The following is a 27648-nucleotide window of genomic DNA, read 5'->3' as shown; positions in this document are numbered from 1 at the left end:
TGAGGGGGCCCAGACTATATAGAGAATACCTATTACAAAATAAAATGAGTAAGAAGTGTTCATTTCCTTTTTTCACGGGATAGCACTAAATATTGCTGCATAATCGATTTTACAAAATTATAGTTGATGCTTTTGGCCTCACTCCAAAAAAGGGAAGCTAGCTATGGCAAATAGCTGTTTCAACTCAGTACCAGTATCTTCAATTTTTATCCAAACGAAGGTGTTATAATGCTGCCGGATAACAGAAATCTATCCATCCTTTACGCAAAGGGAACTCTTTGAAAGTTTTTGCCCGAAGCATCTGGATATCTTTAAGACCTGAAACCTAACACAAGAACTTTTTTAATGATGAATAAAATGAATGTGACAGAATAGACTTCGAGAGAAATGGGGTCATTAAAATCTAATCAGAGAAACTCACTGACATGAAAAATTACCTACGGTGCTGCCCTTTTTGAAGAAACCGTAAGTAATAAACAATTAAAGGACTCTGCGTATTAACTTGGCGCTATATCAGCGGAAACCTGTCAGCGGAAAGGTATCGAGAACTAAATGATAAATTGTGTTGGTTTTTCTACCCAAAATTGAAATGATGGTACACGCCACAGAACTCATAAAGACGTCGATAAACGTTGCTTCTGGCTAGGATTTTTGCAGACTACTGTAGCATCACCAACTTCAACCTATCAGTCAAAGGGAATTTACTACTGGCGTTTATGTACCCCGGTGGACAAAAAGTAATTGCTAATCATTTATTTATATTAGACTGTTTTGTGGGACGGTATGTTGTCGATACATGCATGTATATTTTAGATAAACCTATTGTTTGTCATTTCTTCTTGCAGACTTACCACCGATCATGAGGATGGCGAATATGGCTGGCACCACGGCTTTTCTGGGCCACGTCTTGTTGGGACTGGTTCTGATGAACACCGTCATCGCAGCCTCTGAAGGAAAACAAAGGTAGGACAATGTCAGTTTGGGTTTACAATAGTGGAGAATGTGATGTAGGGTAAAGTAATGTTTGTATTAACAGTAAAGGTAAGACATAGTCCACTTTGGGTTTACAATAGTGGAGAATGTGGTGTAGGGTACGATGATGTTTGAATATTAAACTTTGATACTAGTAATCTTCCACTCTGTAGGCATATAAATAGGATTTGCACTCCGTGCAAGAGAACTGAGTGAGTGAGTGAGTGAATCTTGCATTAACTAGTGTTAATTATATAGTTTGTTACTGTTTCAAAAAATATCATATATACTAATCCTGTCGGCATATAGATAGAATTTGCTTGTTAAGTACATATTAAACGAACAATATGGTGTTGACACTTAATGGTGCCATTTTTCTGGAACGATAATTGACAGAAAAGACATATCAATTACATGACATTGTTTAAAGAAGTAAGTTCATGTAGATGCCAATGGCTAGTTTTCTGCTGTACGATAAGTATTATACAGATGCAGATATTGTCCAACTAGCATGAATATTAATGAATATTAATAATGAATATTATATGAATTTCACCGTGCACTCTCTCTATTATATATATTAAGCTGTTAATAATTTTTAAAATCGTCATTTATACTATCATATGAAGAATTCGTAAGCATGAAAGAAAGTTGGGTTAATCTTGGACACCTAGATCAGACTGTAAACGAGCACTTTGATTTGTGTGATTGTCCTGATTAATTAACAAACTCCCCAATTTTACGCCTTCATGGCTTAGCAGCGATGCTTTATTGGATAGCGTAATTTATTGCTACTTGCTGTAAGTAAACATTTATCAGGGCGAACGTTTTTACAGCACCAAGTAAAAAATTCCTCATGCCGAACTTGTTTTACTTCCGTGGCATGTATAGCCTCTCGTCTGATGACGGTTTAGTTTATGGCTGGTCTGCGGCAGATGGCATTTTTATCGTGGCTTTTATCTTACGTGAGAAACGACCTCGGTGGCAGAATGTATCAGAAGGGCACACTCTCCCGAGAGCTATTGGGTAAAAATTACATGATGCAGTAGTCCAGACCGGCGTATATCGTTGGGAGATGGGATCCATGCCAAAGGCGAGGATCCTATGGTAATGGTGGCGGGGCTGTCTGCACAAACGATATGTTAGATAATTATGTTTACCGAAGGAAAACATTGTTTGTGCTCTGTTTCATCTTCTTCAATGACCTGAACCAGACGTCTGTCACCATGGTAACTAGTGTTGGGTTACATCATGTTTCAATTTTATAGCAGGAGGGATTTAGACTCCTGTACATGTCTGACCATATATATGGATTGTGTTTGAGAAAGAATTTACAAGGCAGACCTTATGAGAAGGTAAACATTATGAATTTGCTTTACAATAATCGTATTCCATGCCACAGTATATATATTATATATATGTTTGGAAAATGTAATAATAAACGTTTAAGGGGTTACGTTACGGAGAACTTGTAAAACTCGCACAGTTTTATTTGATGCAAGTGATGTCAGAAGGAAAATGCACTGAAAAGGACTGTTTCCCCCAAATATGACGTTGAGGAAGAAAACCAAGTTTCCGTCTTTTATCATGGTAATACTTTGAAATTCATGAATCGTTATATTTAACTTAGATTAAATGACATGCAATTTTCATGGGCAAGCCCGATAAAATTCACAAAAAAAAAACGAATTTACGAGTAAATGGTTGGATTCACTGAATTTGCGAGCAATATGTTACAGAATATAGCTGTAGTTTTTATGACCACACTCACCTGTATAGGTTTAAGAAAGAAACTTTCCTTTGATTAATCTTCTAATTTTCAAATCTTTCATAGATCATATCAATTAGGTCAAACCCATCTCAATACAAATTTCGTTGTTGCAATAAAGTCTACTGGGAGAACGCAGTCATTATTTGCATGACCCAGACGTAGTGCAGTGAACCGCGTAGGAGATGGTTTTTAGGCAGTAGTTACAATGAGTTCTCAGTGGAATATCATGGGCCAAGAGGGAATATGGTGCCATTAACCTTTGACACACTCTCGCGTTTTATGGAGAGTAAGGTATATTTGTAAAATACGTTTTTCATGTCATAGGACATAGGTAAATCATCAACTGTAGTCTTCAATGATGCGAGGATGTAACAGTACTAGTAGTACTAGTTGTTGGGTTCTCCACTAGAGAGATATTTGCTTAGTTTTTATAGTATAGTTGTAAAGGATTTGAGATTTGGACTTATAATTTACGATTTGGCGATAATTTACGATCTTATAGATAAAGTTTAACATTAAAAAATGAATCTTGGCCTCAGAACATTTGTAGAGACGTGAGATGCATCTTGTGCAGATTATGTATAGTTTCAAAAGAGCTAAGATTTTGACTTGCCATAATATAAGTTACGATCTTAAAGATAAGGCTTTGCATTCAGAAATAAATCTTGGCCTCAGGGCACTTTTAAAGACGCTACCTTTAAGAAGACCTACACGTGTCTGCAATGATTGTCAATCATAGTCAACGAAAAGGCTACCAGATCTCTTGAACACGTAGACTACTTGCCCATCAGACATAAACATACTAATAAATTACTTTGGTAATGCATGCATTTTGTGCAGCATATTTAGTATTAAAAGAGTTGAAATTTCGACTCGCGATAAATTACTATCTAGTAAATAAGGTTCAGCATTAAGAAATAAAGCTTAGCATCAGAGCCTAAGACCCGCACATGCCTGCAATAATTGCCAATCATAGTCAACAAAAAGGCTATCAGACCTCTTGAACACGTAGACTATTTGCTCATCAGCGCTCCAGGCTACAGTAAGGTCGTGACTTTGGCCACACAAAGCTGCTGACCTTGCCGGGTGATCATGAAAACACGTAGTTCTCAGAAAGTGATAATTGCGTCGGACAGTTAATTTCTCGCTGACTACACTGTGGAGATTGTGAATTTTCCAGGTCATTAAGAAGTGCGGATCACTTAACACAAATTAGATTTGATGGTGAGGTCGACTATGAATAACTCTCTCTGTGGGTCAATGTCGTACATGTACAGGAATTGATTCTGCTGTTATAATAATAAAACTTCAATGTTCATTTGCAAAGACAGGCTTTGAATTTTTGTCTCCGATGAAGAATCTACAAACTTAAGTATAGAAATGACGCTTGTATCAAATCAATTTAACAACAAGATTACAATTAAGGTAGTTGTTTCTAAAATATTTATTCAATGCACAAAACAAAGCAAAACAAGCTGACTCGTATAGCTTTTGCATGGTTGACTCGAGAGTTAATTCTTTTGACTGACAATGGTCAGTGACTTGTGACCATTGATGATTCTTTTTGCAGATGCTTGGTATTCGTCAAGACTTATAAGATTACCCAAGAATTCTGGAAACAGTTGTGAGGGGATACTAGATGATATCGATTTTTAAGATATATCTAGGCTTACCAAGTACCTCATCAGATATTCAGGACATCTCTCTGGTCTATATGGATAATAGAGCGAAAGGCTGGGACAGCTGTAGACTATGTATGAAATAGTTTAATGTGCGGTGGCAATCATGGCATAACTCCTTTACAAGCCATTGGCTTATCAATGATGCAGTTCACATTAAGGTATGGGACATTCTATCAGCCTTTAATGCATAAGAGCAACGTGAACGAACGTTTGCTGCTGATATCTAGAACTAATGTTGAGGTCTGGGACAGGCCGAACAACTCTAGGAGTTACTTTGTTGTACAACGGGAAGAGCCACAGTTGTATGATCGTCCATTGAATACACTATTTCATATGGCTGATATGTTTTAACTTTCTATTCATGATGTAATGTTAATAATGGTAGCAAGCGCATCTTGGAGTATTCAGATCATTTGTTTTCCATCTACCCGAGCAAGTTTGATTTCTTACTTCAGTCATATTGAATAGTGAGACTGTGCGTGATAGATATACATTCTACAGACCAGTTAACGTTAGGTACTGAATTACCATGCTGTACGTTATAAGGGCCTTCTGTTTGTTAACTGTGGGGCCTACTGAGTAAAGAGACTCAATCTATGATCTTTTTACACAACCAAGTCTTTTATTCAGCCGACGTTTTGGTGACCGTCCGTCACCTTCCACAGGGCAATTCTGACTGGTTCACATTGCACGGCAGCCCAAGAGTCGCTGCTATAGATGCATCCCAAAACGTTCAATATCTACATATTTACATATATTTGTGGTTACAGAGAACTGTATCTATAATGTATCTAACAGACTTGGCTGTGTAAAAGAAGAAACTTTTCACGGATGTGGGGCCTACTGATGGTGAACTGTAAATATGCCATCAGACTACCACGAAATGCAAATGGCTTTCCTTTAGCACTGGTCCACAGTAACTTCTCAATACACCTTGTAAGTTTGCCTGAATCGTTACCCTTCCATATAACTTAAATCAGTATCTACATACGGAATATACATGAATACACGGATGCAGTAAAAAGGTGACACATCTGCAGTAAGTGCAGGTCAGTAACCTGTACGGGAAATCCACTGCAGTGAAACGGTAATGGTCATGGATTTGTACTAATCATGATGGAAGATCAGAGTAGTTCATCCCTCACACGGGGTGCAGCTGCACGTTGACGTGATTATCTGGTCTTTCCAAAGTGCTTTGCCTCCTTTGGTGCCTCAGGGAGGACGAACATCTTGTAAAGCCAAAGGTTATCTACGCAAATGCATCGTAGGGTGTTCACTGGTAGCTACTGAACCCAATAGGCAGCATGTACACTAACCGGTCCATTGTTAGTTCATTCAGCGTGTCATGTCTTGAGCATACAAAACATTGATAAGTGATAATATAACTTTCTGCAGATTTCTAATTTCATCAACATTGCCATGCATATTAAAGTTGTGAATTCAATTTATGTGTGGAGAACCTCATCATTTATAATACGGTGTTTTGTTGAAAGGCGTCTTTTGTGAAGTGTAAAAGGAAAAGTTGTCCATACAAAAAGGCTAACAGTTATGTACAACACTAAGTAAATTGGGACGTAACCATGTGGAATCTAGGGTCGTGTGGCTTAGCGGCAGAGTGCTCGACTCGGAGCCAACAGGTCTCGGGTTCGAGTCCTGACATGTCCGACCGATCTTGTGCCCTTGTGAAATGCACTTAACACGACTTTCCTCACTTCACTCACGTTAAATGGATATTGTCCTGTCCTGTATTGGTCCTCTGCGTTGTTGGTGGCATAAAATAAGTAAATAAAACTTGGGAGTGCCGTCACCATGTCTAGTCATGAAATGTTGGAATAACAAAAAATATCACCCGTGACAGTTTGTTTGCTTCTGAATGAACCTTAATCTGTGACCTTATGCGTAATCTACTGCGATTCTCAAACCCTGAGACAAATGGTAATGCAATTAATTTTAAGGTGTGTCATTGACCTGTGGCCCATGCATGAAAAGATGACCTTTTTCACTTATCAAGAAGTGGAAAGCTATCAACACTTGGCATGATCTTCAAGGTTAATTATTTCTTCTGATATGATATTGCTTCAAATGCGTAGGTGCCTGATCTTAATCATCAATTATACAATGACCTGTGGCATTTGACATTCACCACCCATCAGTGTGTCATGTACAGTGTGTTAAACGTGCTTGTATAATATGTACATTGATATACATAGGATGACCTATATGTAGATTTGTATGTAATAGATCTTAGCCAGTAATTTAGTCGGCACTCTGTACAGTACTCATAGAACCTGTATAGTATATATACAACTGCTCATTGTACTCTTTTGGAATATAGTATAGTATAGCGTAGTTTACGTGTAGAGATGTACTAGAAACTTTGACTTGACTTGACAGGGCTCGAAAGTCATTTTGGGAATAAGTGCACTGGTGCACCCAACGTAAACAATTGGGTGCACAAAAACATTTTTATGTGACCATATAAAATTATATAAGTAGAATGTCAGCAAAAACTGATTATGTTTCGTTTCTAAAGAAAAGTCCTACTGTAATGATTTCATTATTTTTCTAGCACATGTTAAGAATATGCTGTATACTACTGTACATTTAACATCTTTTCATGCGTAAATATTTGGGTGCACTGGTGCATCCACAGAAACAAAGAATTGGGTGTACAGTTCCAAATTTGAGTGCACTTCGATCCCTGCTTGACATGTTTGCATAATGTAACTGCACAAAAGCAAGTATCGCTGATATTTTACACATCCGCAACGGATACTAAAACATAAACGAGGTAGACGTCTGGTGTCACAAGGCCAATAGCAGTATGCAAGCTGTCAGAGGCAATCTTACTGTATGTAGCGAATAGTTTCTTTTCATTTTATTTTATTCACATGAATTTTTGAGCATTAGATAGCAAGCATAAATTTGCTTATAAGATCCTTTGCTGAAGAATATAAAACATACAAAATACAGGATGAAAGAACACATACAAAATGTGTAGCGAACATAAAATGAAAGTGACTGGCGCACCAATAAACATAAATGAATTAATATGATAAATTAAATGAAAATGAAATTGAAAATAGTGTCGAAAATACATCAATTAGTACAGTACGTTTTAGGTAGAACAAAAATGTTGATATCCACCACTTGAATATTGCTATTTATTATTAGAGTTTCTAAATCATCTAATCATCTACTATGTCGATGACACACAGATTATGATCGATATTTTTGTACGAATATGCTGTTCCGTTTGTCTTACAGTGTTGCAGAAGGACGATGGGATATGACCTTGGCCATTGAGAGACTTTTACACCACTACGATCTGCGAATACGCCCCAATTTTAGAGGTACTTCAACTTGTAACTTCATTCCTGTAACTTGAACGGCACAACGTCTTTTTCACTTTCACAAGGGAGATAGTTAATACACGCCATTATACACGCCACTGTTTCTGTGACGTGACCTGCAGCGTTCTTTCTATTCCGTAGGTGCTCCGGTTAAAGTTGGGGTCCTTGTAGATGTCATCAGCATAGACAGCATTTCAGATGTTAATATGGTAAGAGCAATGCATAGTTTGTAACGTTCTACTGTGTCTTACTACCCAATGTTAAAATACTACGTAAAGTATAATGCAGTTCATTTCAGTTCTCTACATGATGATTACAACTTCTTGCATTTTTACTGCAAGTTCCTTGTACTGATATTTTTCTTACATTAATGTTTGTTATTTGAACTCCTTGTATCATAATGTTAAAAACGTTAAATCTTATTATGTTTCCCTTCGCAGAAGGAAAATGTTTTTGTTGGACAATGATTTTTGTTTGACGTAAATTGTGCCATGTGCTACCCCCCCCCCCCCCCACACACACATGCATTCACCACAGAACTGAATATGCTTACAGCATTTCACATTAGAACATCTCGACTTGGAAACCATTTATGTTTTAGTCATGTTGTGAGGCCGTCCTCCTCAAGGAGACCACCTGTCCAAGGTGACCGCTTTTCTCCAGTCCCCAGTGTGGTCTCGATCCTTGGGCAGGTTTAACTGTATTTAATCTTATTAAAGCTCAACATTTCACAAACAGGAGTACACTGTGTCTTACGACATCCGGCAGTCTTGGGTGGACGAGAGGCTGGACTTCCGCCATCTGTACGACGGAGAGAAGATGACGTTTGAAGGGGAGACCACCCTGCGGATCTGGCGGCCTGACACGTTCATCAAGAACGGGCGCGGCTCCAGGTTCCACGACGTCACCATCGGGCAGCAGCTCATGCACATCTTCAATAATGGAAGCGTCATTTATAAACTAAGGTTTCAAGGCATTCAATGCAGTTTGTAGGGCTTGGAAACCCACGTTTTCAAAGTCAATATTCTAGTCACTTTTCTACATACTAAAACAATACTGTCCCAATGTATATCGACATTCATGGAGCAAAAATACCCAAAGGTCTGACAAAAAACGGTTACTGGAAGGACCTGGATTGTTTTAAGGGTACCACCCCAAAAATAATGGACTCTATGTTTTATGTTTTTATGAATTGGTATCAGGTTGGTCGGTAACCTATAGTTCCCGAACCAATGTTAATGCGCATTTTCTATTGTTACCTACGTCATTCCTGTTAGAAACACTCCCCATGTTTAAAGACGAGAGTGATATTAATTGGTAATGCACAGAATTTAACGTGAAGTATAATTATTTTTTATTCAGATTAACAACCACTGCCTCTTGTTGGATGAAGATGCACATGTACCCACTGGATGCCCAAAACTGCACACTACAGTTTGAAACATGTAAGATTCTTTCTTTCTTTATTCAATTTGCAACGACAATACAAGTGGAGCACTAGGTAGTAAATTCAGCTGATGCCGTCCTCCATGCATTACAAAACATGACACACAACAGTTAGATACGAGTAAAATTACATCGGAATTGATAAAAATGGCTTTGAAATTAAACAGTAGCATTACAAAAAACTAAAACTAAAGAAACGGCACAAGTCTCAACCTAGTCTAGTGTTCTCGCGAGACTAGGTCACTCCGTTATCAAGATGTACAGTTGACATCGAAAATTTGGAGGTACGTGTTTCTACCCTTCAAAACAAGTCACTAATTGATGAATAATCTTACATGACTGATGAACCTCTTCAACGATAAAACTTAAAAGTTGCAGAATTCAAAGAAGCTCCACAGTCACTTTGTACCAGTACGTCCTTGATCTTGTACAGATTTAAGATTCTAAACCAATGTTATGACTTGACAAACTGCCAAGTTCGCCAATATATCCCAGGTTATTAGTTTCTTTGGATTATATGATACTTTATATTGAGTATACCTTAGATAGCTTCTAATACGTTTGAACTGTTATAATGATTCATAATAGATGAGTCGCGTGGGACTAATTAACATTTAAGTGTCTGATGCCTTTTGTCTACAGACGGTTATACGACGGAAGATTTAGTGTACTACTGGCTCTGGGGATTTGACTCCGTGCGAGGGTTTGAAAATGTTGAGTTGCCTCACTTTGACCTGGGCGGTTATGACACCCACGAGACAGCGGCACAGTACACCACAGGTTAGTGCTGGCGGCACGGCACTTTGCGCCTTAATTCACCCAGATTACACTGACTAGGGAAAAAAGATAGGGCAACGCCACAGCTAGTAATTTTCATGGATGACATCAGCGCGCGCATTGATTTTCGCCTGATTTTGGAAAAAAAAAACAAGAAATTTTGTTGCCCCTTGACAGTGGACAATAAGCCGAAAATTGCAAAGATGTCTGTTGCTAGCTATGCATTAAGGTGCAAAAGTCTTGGCTGCCACAGACTTTTATTTGTTTATGTGTTTATATATATATGAATAAACCAGTCATCACATCACATGCCGGAACATGGATGGCAGATAAATATGAAGTCAAGACAAAGCTCTGATTTACTGTTTTGTCTTGGTGGCTGTGTATATGTGATTTTTCCACCGAATCAAAACAATTTCTACAATGATTGAAGCCTTTCATTTTTCAAAGTTGTTTTTAAATGGGAAGTTAATGTTGTAATAGTTGGCAGTAAACTTAGCACAATATAACACAGTTTGACAATTTAGGAATCTTGTTTTTTTCCCGCCTTGTCGCCCTATCGCATTGGACTTTACGTCTGCGGAGTATGTCATCCATAAAATTTACTTGCTGTGGCCTTAATTCACGCAGATTGCACCGACTACGGAAAAAGATAAGGTAATGCAGTAATGGAACGAAATAGATGAAATGAACTTTTATCTCTTGGCTGGATTTGCTGAGGCTCTTATTCATACGCGGCATATTCCCCCGTAGTACAATAAGAGAACGTGATAAATTTTAGTGCATGACTTCTTCCATTTACGTTAAGTGCTCAGAGAGAAAGGAATACCAAGGAAAATTTGTCAGAGAAAAACCTGTCGGAAATGATAAAATGATTTTGCTGTTTGCCGCCTTTAAACTGTTAGTAGTACAGTTACAAATCACCACGAGTTAGTAAATAAAGGATGCAAAAATTAAGAAAATAGAGTAAACAAAATATAAAGAGGAATGAGGTTGACTTATTATGACGATTTTACGTTGAAGAAATAATAAATCATACTTTGAATCAGACATTGTTTATTAATAGATATGAGCGGCCATGTTCTTTGTAATCAATGGCTTCGGGGTGCTATTCTATCAACTCTAGATGGTGAAAGACTCATTGTCTGCCCTTGCAGGACAGTTTTCTGGGCTTGCTCTTTCCTTCGTGATTCGACGGAACATGGGATACTTCATATCGGAGACGTATCTCCCGTCATGCCTTGTGGTGGCTGTTTCCTGGGTCTCGTTTTGGATCAGTCCTGATGCCTCTGCTGCGCGGGTTCTTCTGGGTAACCAGAGTTACTTTATACAGTTTAAGTGTAAACTTTTTGTCGCAAGCAAGTTTAGTACAGCCTTTTCTCCAATATTAATCAATATACCGTGGGGATTTATTGAACTAAACGTAAGTCTCAGCTGTAAGTGTCATCATCGATCTATAGAACTGGTTAAATCCACAACTCTTAGAAACATCAGTAGTAAGCAAAATTATGAATCCCTAGGCTGTATAATACTTTATTCTTAAATGCCACGCCAGAAATGATAAATTTAAGGGCTCTACAAGTCGATATTGGTCTAGAGTAGGAGTACATTTGACACATTTTCGTAGCGAGATACACGAGCACTTACCAATATGCCACTATAACCCTGTGGCAAGTTTACATCTAACAGATTATTAAGACGTGATCTATGACATGTAAGATGAATGATTTATTGTCATAGCTTTAGGCGTTTCGCACTGCAGACTGTTCGATCGTATTTTTTGCATAATCCATTTCGTCTGTCTGCAGGCATCATGACTGTGCTGACTATGACAAATCTCGACGCCACGGTACGTCAAGGACTCCCCAAGATCTCTTACGTGAAGGCCATTGACGTGTACTTGGTGGGGTGTCTCATTTTTGTTTTCGGCGCGTTGCTGGAGTATGCCGCCGTCAACTACCACTACCACACCGCCACCATGAAGAGAAGAAAGAAGGAAGGTGTCAGGCGAAAGTGGAGAAGACTTGCTTACAGTCGAAGCTTCCAGGAGGTGACTATATCTTACCACCTTGGCAATGTGTTTAATGTAGTGTTCGTGTCTGTATTCATGTTTTTTTGAGTAGTTTAACGCATAGTAACAAAACAAAAAAAACTGTTGTTATGAAATTTGGTATGTGGATAGGTCTGGGTAATACGAAGGAACAATTCGATTTCGGGCTACTTAATATTATAATACTATTGTCATTGCGGAATTTCACATTTTTGGCATTAGGTTCTAAACATGCTATGGCGAACATCGATTGGCTGGTAGGTGTTAGGCTGAAAAATTAAAAGGTTATGTTGGTTTGGACCCCCTAACAGATTCATTTGAACTTCAGTTAGTGTAAACTTTGAAACAGGATCATGGCAATGACTATTGCAGTCGTGTGCACTGTATAAACATAATATGACAGCCAATATGGCAACGTGGTAAATGAAACATGCAGCTTAACTAGCGAGAGCTATGATCAGATGTAAGCAGAATGAAGCGTGACACCTGACATTCTATCTACACCATCTATCCCGTGGTTCTGTCGGCCTGAGCTAATTTTGTTCCTAAGTGATCCATGGATTATTGCTTTTGGCATTTCTGCTAACAATGTATCTTCCAGCTTCGGTAGAGTTAAAGAAGGCCCGAGTAGTTGCGAAAGTGTCAGGTATACACCTTTTTTTTTGGTGAGAAAAAGCATATGATGTGAGTTTGTCAATTATGGGCGAAAAATGGGGTTGAAGTCAGTATTGTGGGCACGTACGTTGAATTCAAATTTTATCCTCTTTTTCAAAATTGGTATGGGTTATGAAAGTTGACGTCAATTAAAGTAAGGTGGGTACAACGACAAACACAGTCCCTGGAAGTATGGATATATTTATCATGTTGACAAAGGGGCCCCTGTTTACAGTACCTTTGAGGGAAAAACCGACACAAAGACAAATTGACACATCAAGCGTCCAAGGTTCTCTACCATGCATAAAGGCACAAGAACAAAAGATTCAGTCAGATCAGTCTCCGGTGATATGTGTGTTAACTGCCTTCCTTTGGCACCTTTACTACAAACCCACAGGAGCAAAACGGAGACCTGATGGAGATGGGGAGAGTACAGCCGGCAGGAGGGATTATACATCAGATGGAAGATTCGGACGACTCGGACGACATCGTAGATCTCACCTCAACTGGTAAAATAAGAAGGCGCCTTCGAGTGATGGACTTCGTCAACGACGAAGGTAACGGGGGAGATCCCAAAGACATCGAAATTATCGAAGAGACTATTGAAAGAACGACAGCCCCAAAGAAAGTACCAGATAAAGAGGTGAATTGTGCTTCAAGATCGAGACTAAACGAGACTACCATCAGGAGTTGCGGAGGGGATTGTTGCCCTGATTGCAAGACGCCGTTTGGGATAGAGAAAATACCAGGCGTAAAAGGGATAAAGCGGAAAGGGCCACACAGATATTACGTTGACGTGGCGGATGTAGTGGGGCATTCTTACTCCAAATTCGCCCGAAAACACGGCGTCTCATTTGGACGGAGGTACCCGGATGCTGATGACGTAGAAGATGATGACGTCAGAACAATAACCAGAAACGGACGGATCAGGAGCATGCGCGGTGGTGAAGAATTCGCAACCAGCGACCGGTTCGGGTTTGTAAAGGCAGCGACGTTCCCCTCAAGACCAAGAAGAGCACAGTCCGAGAAACGGCGTGATAGTTTAGGAAACGCCGCTGGATTTTCAGGTAACAGACGAAGAAATTCTATGAGTGAAGATCCGGCTCGCAACGAAGAGCCGCGAAGGAACTCATTCATCCAGTCTTTGGACATGGGAAGACTCGGGTGGTTCCGAACATTTGGAGGAAGATTGTCTCTCTCTGAGATCACCGAAAGACTCATCAAAGATGAAAACGTGAACCGAATAGACAAAATTTCAAGAATCATGTTTCCTTTTACCTTCGTAGTGTTGAACATCATTTACTGGGCAGCCACATATGCATAACATCTAGATACGTATCGAGAAGTATGGTTTTATTTGGATTATTCAAAAGGACCCCCACTACTTTTATTCCACATACAATGTCAAAACAACAACTCTTATATGATAATGACCTTATCAATGTTGTGATTGACAAGTGTCCTTGACAAGTGTCTGTAAGCCTGTTGTTTCAGTAAATCTATCCAAGATGGACAAAGAAATCGTAGTCATTCGGAAATATTAAAAAGGAACATTCCAAGATTCCAACTTTAATAAAACAATTATAAAGTCAAGTCGTACAGAATGAAGTCCAGACTATTTGAAGTTATACCTTTAGTGACCTTACGTGTATAATGTAGAACAGGGAACAGGGACTAGCCGCTAGTGCCTCGTAATCCTGTGATGTTTAGCAATACAGATTAGCCTGTGTTGAACAATCTTTGCTGTTAGTAGCTGACTGAACCCTCTGCCTGAGATTGTGAAAACATATCATTACTGATACGTACATTCATTCGATAGTTTGAAGCAAAGTTGCCTTTTGTTCAGCAAATTTTTGATTTGTAAGATATATTCAGTTTCTGTACATTGTTAGATAGAGTAAAGTTGTCAAGAAACTTATACAGAGCTATATGATACAAAGACTGTCAAAACTACTGTTTATGCAGTAGCATCGTTGTGATAATTATTACATCGTGTGATACCAGTCTTTCTTGGAAGTCGTTATTTTGATTAGATGAAATAAAAACTAAATATCAACATCTTAGTATTAAATATATTCCAACCAGAGTTTGATGTCAATGGCATTAACTAAGACAATGATTAAATGTTGCCTAAGTAGAGAGTTTAGTTCATAGAATTATTTTGCCAGGCTGTCTTTGGCATTGATCACCATTACGTGCAGGCGCAGAAGGCCCATTTTGAGCAGCCGTTGGTGAGAGCATCCAAACCAACAATAAACAGCCTTTTTTGGCATATTTTGCTAATTACTGACATTTTGTAGCTGAAAGGTTTTCTTTCTTTTTATTTCCTTGGAAAAAAAACACTGGCCTACAATGAGTTTGTGCCTGTTTAAAAAAGAAGAATTTGGGGCTAAATGAAAAATTTGGAGGCCAAGCTACCCTATCAATGTGAGTTTGCAATAGTTACAAAACTGAAGGTGATATTTGACAGCTCACTTTTTAGATGTTTACCATATATTTCAATTGAAGTTCGAAATGGTGGGCCGTGGATTGTTGAGCAATTACATTCCTCATTTCTATCAGCTTAACAGCCATCATGCTTTGCTTGCTCAGTAGTTTAGTGGTGACAGCTCACTGGTCATTCGTTATGTAATACCGTAGAAACCTCAAGGCGGGTCATTAAGCCTTAATTATCGTTGACAATAGCAATATTACATCGTCGATTAAAGCCTAATAAAATGTTTTGTAAACTTTAAGCTTTCTATCTGTTGACTATAGAGCAGAATGTATCTTTGCTCTACTTTAGGAAGACTGACCCCAGTTGTTCAGGACACGTCACCTTACCGAAGCAATGACGTGGGCAATGGGTCAAAGAGTGTGACGAGATTGACCTAAATTGCCACTGGTAATCATCAAAACTACAGGGTGCATCTCTGATTCTTTCTAAACGATATCTGGGGAAAATTAGGTCGTCTCCTTTTTACTCTCATCTGATTGAGCCTGACTCTTGCAATGATTGGAAGGTAACTGATCTATTTGATTACAGGCGTCCTAACGGTAGATCTGACTGGGAAGATGTACCGGAAGGCATCTTCCTGTGCCTTAATTGGCTGGACGAGACAACGGGACTTAAAAGTCAACGTCCCAGCCAGACAGTTCGTCTGGGGGATTCTCATTGTCATCCGGGTACGGATCAAAGTTGGACGCATCAAATGGACCATTAATCTGAAAGTAGAACACAAAAGACAGAAAATCAATGGTCATGGTCGTATCTCAGCGAAGATTCAAGAACTGCTGTGTCTTCAGTTTCTTAACTTTACTTTGAGTGTCCTGGGAGATGCTGCAAGACTGCCAAGTTTGTATTACTTACGTGCATTCGTCGTGTCGTCTTTTTATAGTCAAATTGTCTGTAAAGTGCTTCTGTCCCTTAAACGAAAAAATACTATGTGGTTCACTGTGGGCCAGTTATCTGTTGCATCATGGATCTAACATAATGACATAATTCTGTCACAGATTCTGGTTAACCAATAGATGAATGATTAGTATTCGTCATAGAATGCTTAGGCCTAGAGAAAATTCTGTGTTTCCTGTTTCAGTCCTGGAAAATTAGGGTCGGTAGTTAAAAATTTTCTTTTCTTTTTTTAGACTTAAGAATAACACAATTTAAGAAGTAGAGCTTAGGCCACACCAAGTAAATTTTATGGATGACGTCCTTTGGAGACCCTAAATCTAATGCGAGAGGGCGAAAAAAAACAAGAAGGGCCCTAAAAAACAAGATGCCTAGATTAGAAATATACTAAGAGACGACAAATGTTAGGACACAAATTGAATGAGGTGACACAGTGTAACAAGCAAGAATTTTTTTATTCATCATCAAAACAGGAATAAATCAGGTGGAACAGCACTTGTCGTCCTGTGCTTTGGGGAGATAGATGGTGCGGTCAGCAAGTTTCTTCAAATGTGGCAGCATGTACCAAACTGAATTCCTAATGGAAGTCTTGCTTGATGCTTTATAAGCTTTGGTCCGTACAAACCTATTTGCGGCACTGTCGTGACTCTTTGGTCATAGTTACAGGAAGCGGAATTTCTTTTTTTTTCTAGGAACAGGCCAAAATCAATGCGCGCGCGGACGTCATCCATAAAATTTACTTGGTGTGGCCTTACATGAGGACACTCATATTTTCAATGTCATTGTTGGAAAACTGATTGTACAATGTTTCATCACTCAGGTGTCAGATCATGGAGATCATAATTAGCTCGAAAAATTTATGTCCCTTGCAGGGATCCACCAAAAAAGGCTAGGGTCGGCAGTTTTTCTAGGGTCGTTCGGGTATCAGCATTTTTCCCTAGGCCATAATACATGCGATTATGTGCCCTACGAGGGCACAGAAGGACATTGTATGACGTAATTAAGTAGTCTACGTCAGACCGTGGTCAGCTTTGGTCCATTACAGATGAGATTTTCCACCCACCTTCCTCTTCAGCGGACCCGGAGGTGACATCGTCATGTTGTTCAGACCTTCCCAGTCAAACCCATGGAACCATCTAAAATGAGAGCAACGTAAATCGGAATCTGACGTAAATCAGGTTTAAGTCATAACAGTATGCATACGAAATATGTTCTATAAACTAAATGAATCTTACAGGGAGAAAACACTACATGCGAAAATCGAATACGTTTTCTGTTGACAGGAAAATGATTGAGATTGACTGATGCATGAGCAAATGGGATGTGATAATGACGCAAAAGGCAAATGTCAAATTCATTAATGCAACCGGAATTTAAACAGTGCATGACGCATTGGAAACGTATGAACAGATATGAATGCACAGTTGCAAGAAGAAGAACATATACTAAACCTACTTGTGTCTCCTGATGTCTGCGATGCCGTTTGACTGGTTGCCCAGTCTCTCAGCAGTGTTCTCTCTGTGGGGAATCCAAAAAACAAATAAGTAATGTGTAAACATCACTTAACACAAAAACTGCAGCATGATACCATAACCTTATAGCCCATGATGTAACCTACTTCAGGTGTCCTGAGGACAGACGTCACTATTTCGTTGTGCAGTAGAGGCCACCAAAATGTAGTCCCTAGTTAATATCATTGAAAATCATTTTTCTCTTGAATATTTTGGTCCAGTTTGGAGACTAGAAAGAACAGGTAGGGTCTACACTTTCCTACGTTGGTAAAATTTTGTTTATTTTACCAGTTGAGTGAGCATAATGAGAGATCTGTGTGATGAGGCCTTGCCTGCCCAGGGCGGATGGATACATGAAAAAATTAGGTCAAAAGTAGGGTTTGTCTGCCCCTGACCTGCAGAGTCGTCTGATGAGGTCCTTCGCCATCTTGCCGACCTTCCTGGGAAAGTCGATGCTGTCGATGCCCTTCAGAATCAGGTTGTAGGTCTTCATGGGGTCAGTTGCAGAAAACGGAGGCCTAGAAGCAGAGGAAAAGGAAAATGTGCAGAGCAACATGAAAAATACAATAATTTTGCCCTTACTATTGCATTCAAACAATTATTAAAACAAACAATGCTGTTAATTGTTTTAACTGGAAAACTGGTTCATTGATGCTGGAGTTCATCTGACTTTGGTTATTTAGAGTGTCAGAACTGACATTTTTAAAATAAACATGTAGAAAAGGGGCGCTCCTAGCGGTACAGACGTTAAGTGCACAATGAAAACCAGCTCTAAACTTACATCCCAGTCAGCAGCTCGTACATGAGGATCCCGATGGACCAGATGTCAGTGGAAAGGTCGTGACCTTTGTTGAGGATGATTTCCGGTGCGACGTACTCTGGAGTGCCGCAAAACGTCCACGTCTTGCGCTCATAGCCGATCTGCTTGGCAAATCCGAAATCACACTGCGGCCAAGACAAAAAATTATGAGCATGGATGCGTTACGTTCTCTCATCGTTTTGGGTGTGTTTTTCAAACTTTCTTGATGAAGTGCATGTGCTTTGATAATCTTTTTCAATTGTTTAAAAGAGGTTTTGACGATTGGGTTTTTTTATTTTTATTTTCAAGCTAACAAAAGCCTTTTTTTTACGATACAAAGTTTATTTTCCTATGTGCAATATATTTTTCTTCGTTTGGAACGTTAATTTATTTCTACTACGCACCAGTTTGACGTAGCCCTTCTGGTCGATGAGGAGGTTCTCCGGCTTGAGATCCCGGTAGACGATCCCCATGTTGTGTAGGTAGGACAGAGCCTCGATCACACACGCCGTGCAGAACCGAGCCGTGGCGTCAGGGAACGACTGTCTGAAAACAACCAAACGACAACCATTAAAAATAAATAAAGAAATAAACAAATAAACTATCATTTATATATATATAAAAAGTCCCGTTGTATAAAACGGTAGATTGTGAATTTTGATGGCAAGGCCTTTTTTTACTCACTGGTATGCATCACAACACTGTAAAAAAAAACGGTCTTTTTTTTTAGATTCGTATTTCTGTTAGAATCCCGCAAGGTTTTGACATGAGAATGTACGAGGCCTGAGCTGCTTAGAGTTACAACAACACGGATGCCTATAGCTACCAGCGCATCGAGGTCGATCTCCGAAATAAAATCGCCTTATTGAGAAGTGTAAGTACTTACTCGTCCCTCAACACGCTCCAAAGCTCGCCTCCCAAGCACGCGTCCATCAGCATGTACACATATTTGTTGTCCTTGAATGTGCGATGCAGTCTGTTCAAGTAGGAGAATTTCACATCAGAAATGCATAAAGAAAGCAGATAGTTGATCGAGATTCAATTTAGTCTAGCTGCGATTGTAAAAAAAAAACGTGTTTATCTCTCTGTGTTTAACAAGGGTAGTCCCCAGTTATGGAGAGGGTTGGGTTAAGAAAATAAATTGTCTTACTTGATGATGAAGGGCGAGTTGGCCGCCATCATGATTTTCTTCTCCGAGGCCACATGCTTCTGCTGTTTGGTGTTGACGATGTGGCGCTTCTTTAGGCACTTCAGGGCGAAAGACTTGTCCTTCCAGCGGACCTTCGAACAGCAAGAGCAGGCAGTGTTTCATGGTCACCTATGATCAACCTGAATCATCTTCTACTTATTTAATTGCAACGTAACACTTGTTCGATCAATGCTTTGTCACACGACCCTTTACACGACTACCCGTTACACTATCCCTCTCCACAATAAGCGTACATCCTCGTTTGTAAGTTATTTAAAATAATGCTGTGAAGTGGATCGATCCGCATTGTACTTACCAATTTGACACGCCCAAAGCCACCGACTCCCAGAGTTGCGATGGTTTCGAGATCTTTCAGCAATATCTCTTCGTCGGTGTACTCTGACTGAGGTCGTGGTAGCGAACCAGGCCGTCTGGAATAGGGGTGAAACAATACTACAAATTTTTATCATTATTTTTATATTTCGAAGTTACATATATGTTCAAAGGGTCAGTGTCACTGGAAGCATTATATGTAAAGAAGAAAATGTTGTCAATTTAAGGCACAAGTAGCACACAAATATTCACCGGCATCTCAAGTAACATGATATTTCGCAAGAAAACAAATTCCTTACCTGGCGAGAGCTTCTTTCATTTCCTGCAGAGACCCTATCAGCTTCATGAAAGGTCTGTAAAACAAAATGAGGACTTTGCGTCATGACACTTCAGATCAATTAATATTCAATATCCAAAATCTATCATTTTAATCATAGGTAGCAACGTTGGATGCGATCTTTCGCTTGGAATTTGAACTAGGCAAAAATCAGACAATGTCTCTAAACGTTAACGTTTAAATGACAGTTAAACGATAGAAATGTCCGCTCACCCCCTGTCCAACAGTAGGCACTTGACAATGGGAGTCTCCGCTATGCAGCTCGCAGTCCTCACATCCCTGGTAAAAAAGCATAGCAGGAAAAAAACATTAGGAAGCCGAATTCACAATTCTAATATCTAATGTTTATGTACTCAAAAGCGTTTAAAAGTATAATTTTCAAGGTCAATGTTTTTCTATAATGTCGAACTTTGACTAGCATGTTGCAAACCCTTACCCTTGGCCATCAAGTGCTTTTTCCCCAAAGTAGTCTCCTCGGTTGAGCTTCCGTTTTTCCTGGATTCTGTTTCCAACTTTCTCAGTCACACGAACCTGGGAACGAGATCAATATGGCCGCCATTTTAAACATCATGATCACGTACTTACCATATAAGGCGCTAAGATCATGAAATCGATACGGTACGTAGTTGATCTTGTACTCACCTCGCCGTCCATGATGATGAAGAAGCAATCTCCTACCTCCCCCTGCCGTACAATGTACTGTCCCTGTTCGTACGTTTCCTAAACAATGAAGACAGAAATGCGTCGTGACTTAACAGCCAAATCTGTACTAAAAGCCGCAAAGTTTGTTGTTAAGTCATGAATGACTTCTCTAAGGAATGACTCGGTGTCACTAATAAAGTAAAGAAAGAGGGTTCCGCCCCTGAGGCGCCACCAAAAAGGCAATAAAGAAAGGTTTTACCTCCTCCAAACATTCCGCGATCCGCACAAGGTTTTGTTCTGACGCGGTCTGCAGCAGTGGGACGCTGTGGAGAGAACATTAGCCGATTTTTAACTAACTGGTAATGTATTTATGACGTTATCTTTGCAAATACAGGTTATATTCCTCCAGGTTTAACCAACCAACATGGCGGCTGTGACGTAACGTTCAATCATGATCTTGAAGAAACTGACCGAGTCGAAAGAAACAACATACCTCTTGAGAAACGAGACGTATGCTTCTAGTTTGGTTTTGGTTGTTTTCATCATGATGAGCTGGAAAATCCTCCTGTCTATTGTCCACAGTCGTGCAGGCGTCAGTGCTGAAGAACAAGACAACATGTATGGTATAAACGATGTATGCTGCATGTATTTATCTTTGAATGTATCGAATGAATGAGCTATGACCACTGAATAAACCACCGAATGAGCGAAACGTACAGGAATAGACGCTTGTGATTAGTCTCCATACTCTGGCTACATGATAATACATTGCACTGCCTTGTACTGTGATTATAGCTCATTTTAATACCGCCTTTGAGTTGTTGTTTTAGATGTTTAAGACTTACCTTGCACGGTTGCAGTACGCTCACAGTCGTACAGCAGCGCCAGTTCTCCAAACAGCGTCTGTCTGCCCATGTTCCTCAGGATCTTACCTTCCTTAGACACCTGAAGCTCACCCTCTGTGGGGAGAAAAGGGGCGGGCATAAAAGTCATTGTTTTTAAGCTTTCTTAAGAAAAAAAAAGTAAATCAGCCCACCACATCTATGACCACACAAGAGCAGGGGACCTTACAATGTGGCCTTAGGTTTGATATCTTGAAGAGGTGATAGCCACCTATGTCAACCACCTATATGTCAATCCTTAAATCTTCATAAAAGAATAAATATATAAATAAAAATCTTAACCAACACTCAGGTTGAATTGAATTGAGATGAATTGTTATTTGATCTAGACCCTTTTCAATTTTATCATTCACTATGAAATGATTCATTGTTGCAACTAGAAGACTGCAGTACCTTCTGTGACGTACAGGTGGAGCCCCATCTCCCCCTCAGTGATGACCTTAGTCCCAGCGGGAACCTCCTTCTTGTACATACAGTCCACTATGGTGTCGATCTGATCCTCCTCCAGATACTTCAGAAAGTCATTATTCAAGATGGCCGCCTTGATCATCGCCCTGACACTTTAAATGTAAAAAAAATTGGTACTTTTTTTATTATTTTTATTTATTCCATGTACCATATTGTCGAATTTCTGTTCTGCCAGACTTTGGTTACTTTTTCATCAGTATTTAATTTAGTTATTAGCAACTCATGGCCCAAATTAAGTTAAACCACGCCCCTTTGGTTGCGTTTGTACGTTGTGTCATATGAAATGTGTAATATTGATCGTTACTTTACAGTTAAATTTAACGTAAAATATCTACATATTTATCCAGGTTTTCATGATAATTACAGTCACATCTACGAAAAACCCTCTCCATAAGAAAATGCAGATTTAATCTACAGTGTGAGTGACTTGTTCAAAGAAAAAAAGTAAACGTTAAATGTTTTATAACTTATTAACAGCAACTTCATTGATTTACACGTCTCTGGAGTGGCGTTATTTATCCAACAAAATTCCAAACAGATCACGTTAGTTATTGATTAAAAATTACGCCAATGTGGGGGGGGGGGAGGGGGCACTATTAGTGTAAGTATTACAGGCGTAAAATGCTTGTACATGCGCATTTCTTTCTTAAGTAGAGAAAATAATGAAAACCTCACTCAAACGTCGAAACATAAAGTAGCACACAGAGTTTTGAGAGCCAAGTTTGTTTGGAGACAAATTAAACTGCGTCACTTTATGTCTGGTTATAATGAGCGCATTAATACACTCCTTAGATAAGTAATTCGAAGTAATAAATGTGTTACACAAGGCAAAATTGATAATGAGAAAGATAATGTTGATCGACATAATTACATCTGAGTAAACCATCATGGTCGGCAACATGCCTTTCTTTTCTGTATCTGTGGTGGAATTACAAGTTCACTCAACATTCACACTAACTCCGAGACAGTTGTAACCTTACACCTAGTAGATGCAAGAAGTAGCGTTGGTGTTTTAGGCCACAGCAAGTAAGTTTTATGGATGACATCCTCCGTAGACTCCAAATCTAATGCGATAGGGCGAAAAAAACAAGGCACCCCCCAAAAAAAAATATTTCTATATTTTCAAATTTTGAGATCATGAACCATGTTAAACAAGACTTTTTTTATTTAGCGGCAGCATTACATATAAAGGAATGAAATACAACACAGCTGCATCAAAGTAAAAGACAAAATATTGAATCAGAGCCTTGTCTTGTATCCTCTCTTCTTATTTATATGTCATCCACGTTCTGGCATGGCAACAGACATATTTTCGGCATGTTGTCCACTGTCAAAGGGCAACAAAATGTCTCTTTAGTTTTTCCAAAATAAGGCGAAAATCAATGCGCACGCTACTGTCATCCATAACAACGACTTGCTGTGGCTTAATTAGTATACTTAACGCCAAATGTACATCATGGCAACATTTATGTGCGTTAGAGTTTTTATAAATCTTCAAGCGGAGCTGTGTTACGTTTAGTCACTTATTAGGACGCGGATTGCCCGAAGAACGACCCCCACAATGTTTGCAGTGTAAACAGACAAGAAAAGTACCGTGTACGTAACTATAGCGTACAGAATATAATGAGTCAAAACAAGTACTATGCAAAGCTACAAAAGTATCGACTGTCTAATGCACGCTTGATTTACCATAGACTGACAGTTTTACAAGTGTCACATCCACAATGCTTACATTGTCTCTAAGAAAACGTTCTAGGTACACATTGTTGAAAGAAAATAAACGTATAGTTACACGTAATTATTGTAAATTCTGAACGGCGTTTTCATAGTTGATTTATTAGTAACAGAGAAGTATTTGCAGTGCACTTTAGTCAGCACCTAGAGCACCGTCTTTCCTCTACTGAGGCACACGCTGCATTATTTGTTAACAAATTCAATACCAAGTGGTCCATCATAGTGAGACAGATGTAGCAGCAAATACATGTTTTAACGAGTAAAACTGGTGTTGAATAAGAAGCTAGATTTTTAACTTGACCCTTAATCCAAACCCTCAAATGTTAAAAAGACTATCCTAGAATTTTCTGTCTGCAATAACCATCAACTTCAATACCATTGAGTTGTCAGCAAAGGCAGATTTGGTTAACTCTATTACCATTGCTTTTAATTTATATTGATGTATTTTTGAAACTACTTACCCAGACTGTTTGGGCTTTCTTGGCAGGTCAGACTTGGAGACCTCAGCCTCGTTGATCGGCACGCCAGACACAGCGATCTTCTTCAGCTTCTTCCTCGATGTCGGCATTAAGGGCTGTAATACCGACTGTAGCTTCGCCACCTTAAAACAGAGGAGACAGGGACTTTAAAAAAAACACGCCAGTCTGCATGTTTGTGCATATTCACCCACACCATTTTCACAAGTCTTACTTCCTTATTTACTTTAGGACAAGACTTTACGTTTCCAGCTAATTTATACAGTTGGAAAAGAAAACTGTTTTGTGTATACTTGATTGCATACGGCAAAATAGATATCTTTTATGTCTTAGGTTTCAAAGTAGGGGATACAATAAATGTGAAATCATTCGAAAAATGCTAAATTGTCTTTAAACAAACAAGACGATCTGGTAGTACCTCCTTTCGCAGCTCTTCGATTTCTGCATTTTTCTCTGACAGTTTCCTCTTCAGACCCGTCTTTTCCTCCTCGGATTCTTTCTTGACGTTGTCGATGTCTTGCTTCAGCTGTGCCAGTTGTTCTTTAAGGTTCTGATTCTCGTCTTTAAGATCCGTGATGGTGACGTAACCAGTCATCTGTGCGGTTGGTTTGGCGTCCTCCTTATTCTCCCTGCTGGTTCTGTGGCTTCCGAGCCCCGGGAGCTTGAATTTCGAGTTCCCGAACATATTTTCTGCCACAAAGACGACGTACCTCAAAGACAACGCATCGCGAGTCAATGCCAACCAATGGGAGCTGGTTTCTCGCAATACCCTCAAATGTACAGCAGGCTACTCCTTGGCGATACAGACACAAAGGTGACAACAGTCTGGCTTTCTTTGCCCTCTACTTCGCGTCAAAGATGGCGACTCAGTAAAATCTAGCTTGGTAGAACGGTCAAAGTCGAAAAACCGAGAACAAACGCAAATGAACAAAGTCACGAGACGATGGTCTGTGAAGTGTTTCTTGTTGCAATAATCATTACACGTTTGTCGGCGTTACTCACACAATGTTTACTCTTATTTCACGCGCATGGGCCCTCCTAAAAGATAAAGGTTAGAAACGGCGACCTTTGGTTATTCATTAAAAACCCAAGTGTTTTACATTAAATAACCATCTAGAAGAAGTCAAAGGTTATTGTATTGTGTTGGTGAGTATGGTCAGTACACCAATTAATCATATGACGCAATAAATACAGCAATAAAACAACTTAAGTGATTGATAGAATTACGGACATGTATACACATCTAGGTCATAATTACATATTAGGTAAGTGTGGTTGCTTTGATACAGCCCCCCTCCCTCGGATGACATATGGTCAATCTGTAATTTTCAAAGTACAGAAAAAGCTTATGTGCTTTTATGCCCCTTTGTGTTTTTAAAGCGTTGTTTAACAAACCTGCGAAGTGTTGTTTGGCAAACATGCGAAATAAGAACCGATCCATGAACACAAAGTGAACACAGAATCCTGTTAAATGTGACATTTTACTGTAAATATACTTTTAAAAAAGAGGAATAAAGTTCAACATTTGTGCAGTGTCTAGGACCTTCTACTCGTTCCCTCTAGCTTACAGACAAGCCTTTGTCTGAGTTCAGGGCACACATAACAGCATTGTTTCATTACGTGGATACAGTACCGTATCAGCGTTGTTAGGAAGGTGTAGAACTTGGTTATGGTGGGAGGGGGGCATCCGTACCCAGGTGCCAGGTGTTAGTGAGAAACGTTTATCCAAATGTGCTTAGCAACTAGATGGATTATCTTTTCACGTGTAATAATATGCTTTTTATTGGGAAAGTAGAACATATTTATAGGGGGAAAAAGTAAATGTGTGTGTCTGTGTGCGGGTTGGGGGGGGGGGCACTAACGGGTATCTAAGTACTAAGTACATGAATGACCCGGGCTTCATATTCAATGGTTCTAGCCAGGTCTGGTGGGATTTTTAACGTTCTGTCCTAAAGCTTTTTGAAGAAAAAATATAATGTGTGTGTGTATGTGTGTATGTGTGTCTGTGTGTGTGGGGGTGTGTGTGTCTGTCTGTGTGTGTGTGTCTGTGTGTCCTTGTCGGTCTGTGTTTCTGTACATTAAGATTCCACCACCCAGTAAACCTGTAGTGCGGTGGACAGGTTTTCCGGTGGACAGGTTTTCTAAAGTTTGGAACAAACATCCTGTGCAGTGGCTAAAAAAAGGCCAGTTGACACAAGGCGTGGACACCCGGTAACATGTATGTATACTAGTGAGAGATCAATAATTTACTGTCACCTAGGCTAAGGAAGGCATCTGGAGGCACCGCCTCGTATGTGGGGCATATCTATTAGGACTGAAGGGTTAAAAACACTAGAGCGTATAAAGAGACCTCAACACCTTAGAAAACAGGAAAGCCTTATACTTATTATGATTATAATTTATAGATAGGCAATACTGACAGGAAAAATATCAATTAATATACAAAATTGACATAGCGGTATAAAATTTGCACAAACAATTTCAAAATGAAAAGTTCAAACAGTTGACCATAAGCAGTGTCATGGTTTACATGCATGGTGAAAAGCATCAGTATTTTGCATATGTGTAAATAACCAAGGCAACTTGTCGTCAAGCAAGACATTCTATCTTAAAACTGCAGTACCGGCGTTTATTAAAAGAGGACGTTTGCTCACAGTGTTTTCATGTAGTTAGTTCACAATGTGTGATGTGTGTGTAAACCGCCAGAGGTTTACATACGAATACCGCGCTGCTATGACACTAACGTGGCACTAAACAGTTACACCATATTTTTCTCCGCGGCTCGTGTGTTCAAGCAGTTTTCTCTACTTAAATCCTATTTCTAACCACATGTCGTGTCTTAGAATATGTTTCTCTACTTATCGAAAGATGAAAACGTACCAGACAGGCTCGGAGAGATAGGTCATGTCAGTCAAACATTGGGGATCGTGAAATGTTATTGGCGTATTTTATCTACGTAATCTGTTCGACTGTGAAAATATAATGGTGTCTAAGGAACAGAACTACAATTTGCTATCGGGGTTTACAAGCAGATGCAGAGAACATCCTCTCCGCCAGGCGGCGTTCCGTTGGTTTTCGGAGAGGATAGAGAACGACATGACATCATATGTCACAAATCAATACCTTAAAGTCAATAGGACGGAGGCCAGACAAGGAGATCCCAT

At 39.4% G+C, this 27648-nt stretch overlaps 2 protein-coding genes across 2 annotated transcripts; one reads left to right on the top strand and one right to left on the bottom strand.

Moving 5' to 3' along the window:
- Positions 1-868: 868 nt before the first annotated feature.
- LOC109466552 (gamma-aminobutyric acid receptor subunit pi-like) lies at positions 869-14029 on the top strand. Its single transcript, XM_019764285.1, has 9 exons — positions 869-963; positions 7693-7778; positions 7920-7987; positions 8517-8743; positions 9141-9223; positions 9867-10004; positions 11159-11311; positions 11810-12051; positions 13103-14029. The coding sequence occupies exons 1-9, from the start codon at positions 875-877 to the stop codon at positions 14027-14029; spliced, it is 2013 nt and encodes a 670-aa protein (XP_019619844.1). The 5' UTR covers positions 869-874.
- A 12-nt stretch (positions 14030-14041) lies between these two features.
- Positions 14042-25880, bottom strand: LOC109466828 (cGMP-dependent protein kinase 1-like). The gene is made up of 19 exons (XM_019764670.1): positions 24903-25880; positions 24470-24609; positions 22200-22366; positions 21750-21863; positions 21398-21503; positions 21164-21227; positions 20905-20982; positions 20699-20793; positions 20476-20541; positions 20225-20278; positions 19909-20023; positions 19554-19684; positions 19290-19379; positions 18808-18949; positions 18386-18549; positions 18000-18122; positions 17549-17611; positions 17157-17229; positions 14042-15909 (listed from the first exon to the last, which is right to left on the bottom strand). The coding sequence occupies exons 1-19, from the start codon at positions 25167-25169 to the stop codon at positions 15814-15816; spliced, it is 2148 nt and encodes a 715-aa protein (XP_019620229.1). The 5' UTR covers positions 25170-25880; the 3' UTR covers positions 14042-15813.
- Between the last annotated feature and the right edge of the window lie 1768 nt (positions 25881-27648).

The sequence above is a fragment of the Branchiostoma belcheri genome, unplaced genomic scaffold, assembly GCF_001625305.1.
Source record: "Branchiostoma belcheri isolate BF01 breed outbred unplaced genomic scaffold, Haploidv18h27 scaffold17, whole genome shotgun sequence".
NCBI lineage: Eukaryota > Metazoa > Chordata > Leptocardii > Amphioxiformes > Branchiostomatidae > Branchiostoma > Branchiostoma belcheri.
This window is presented reverse-complemented; position numbering and strand designations above follow the sequence as displayed.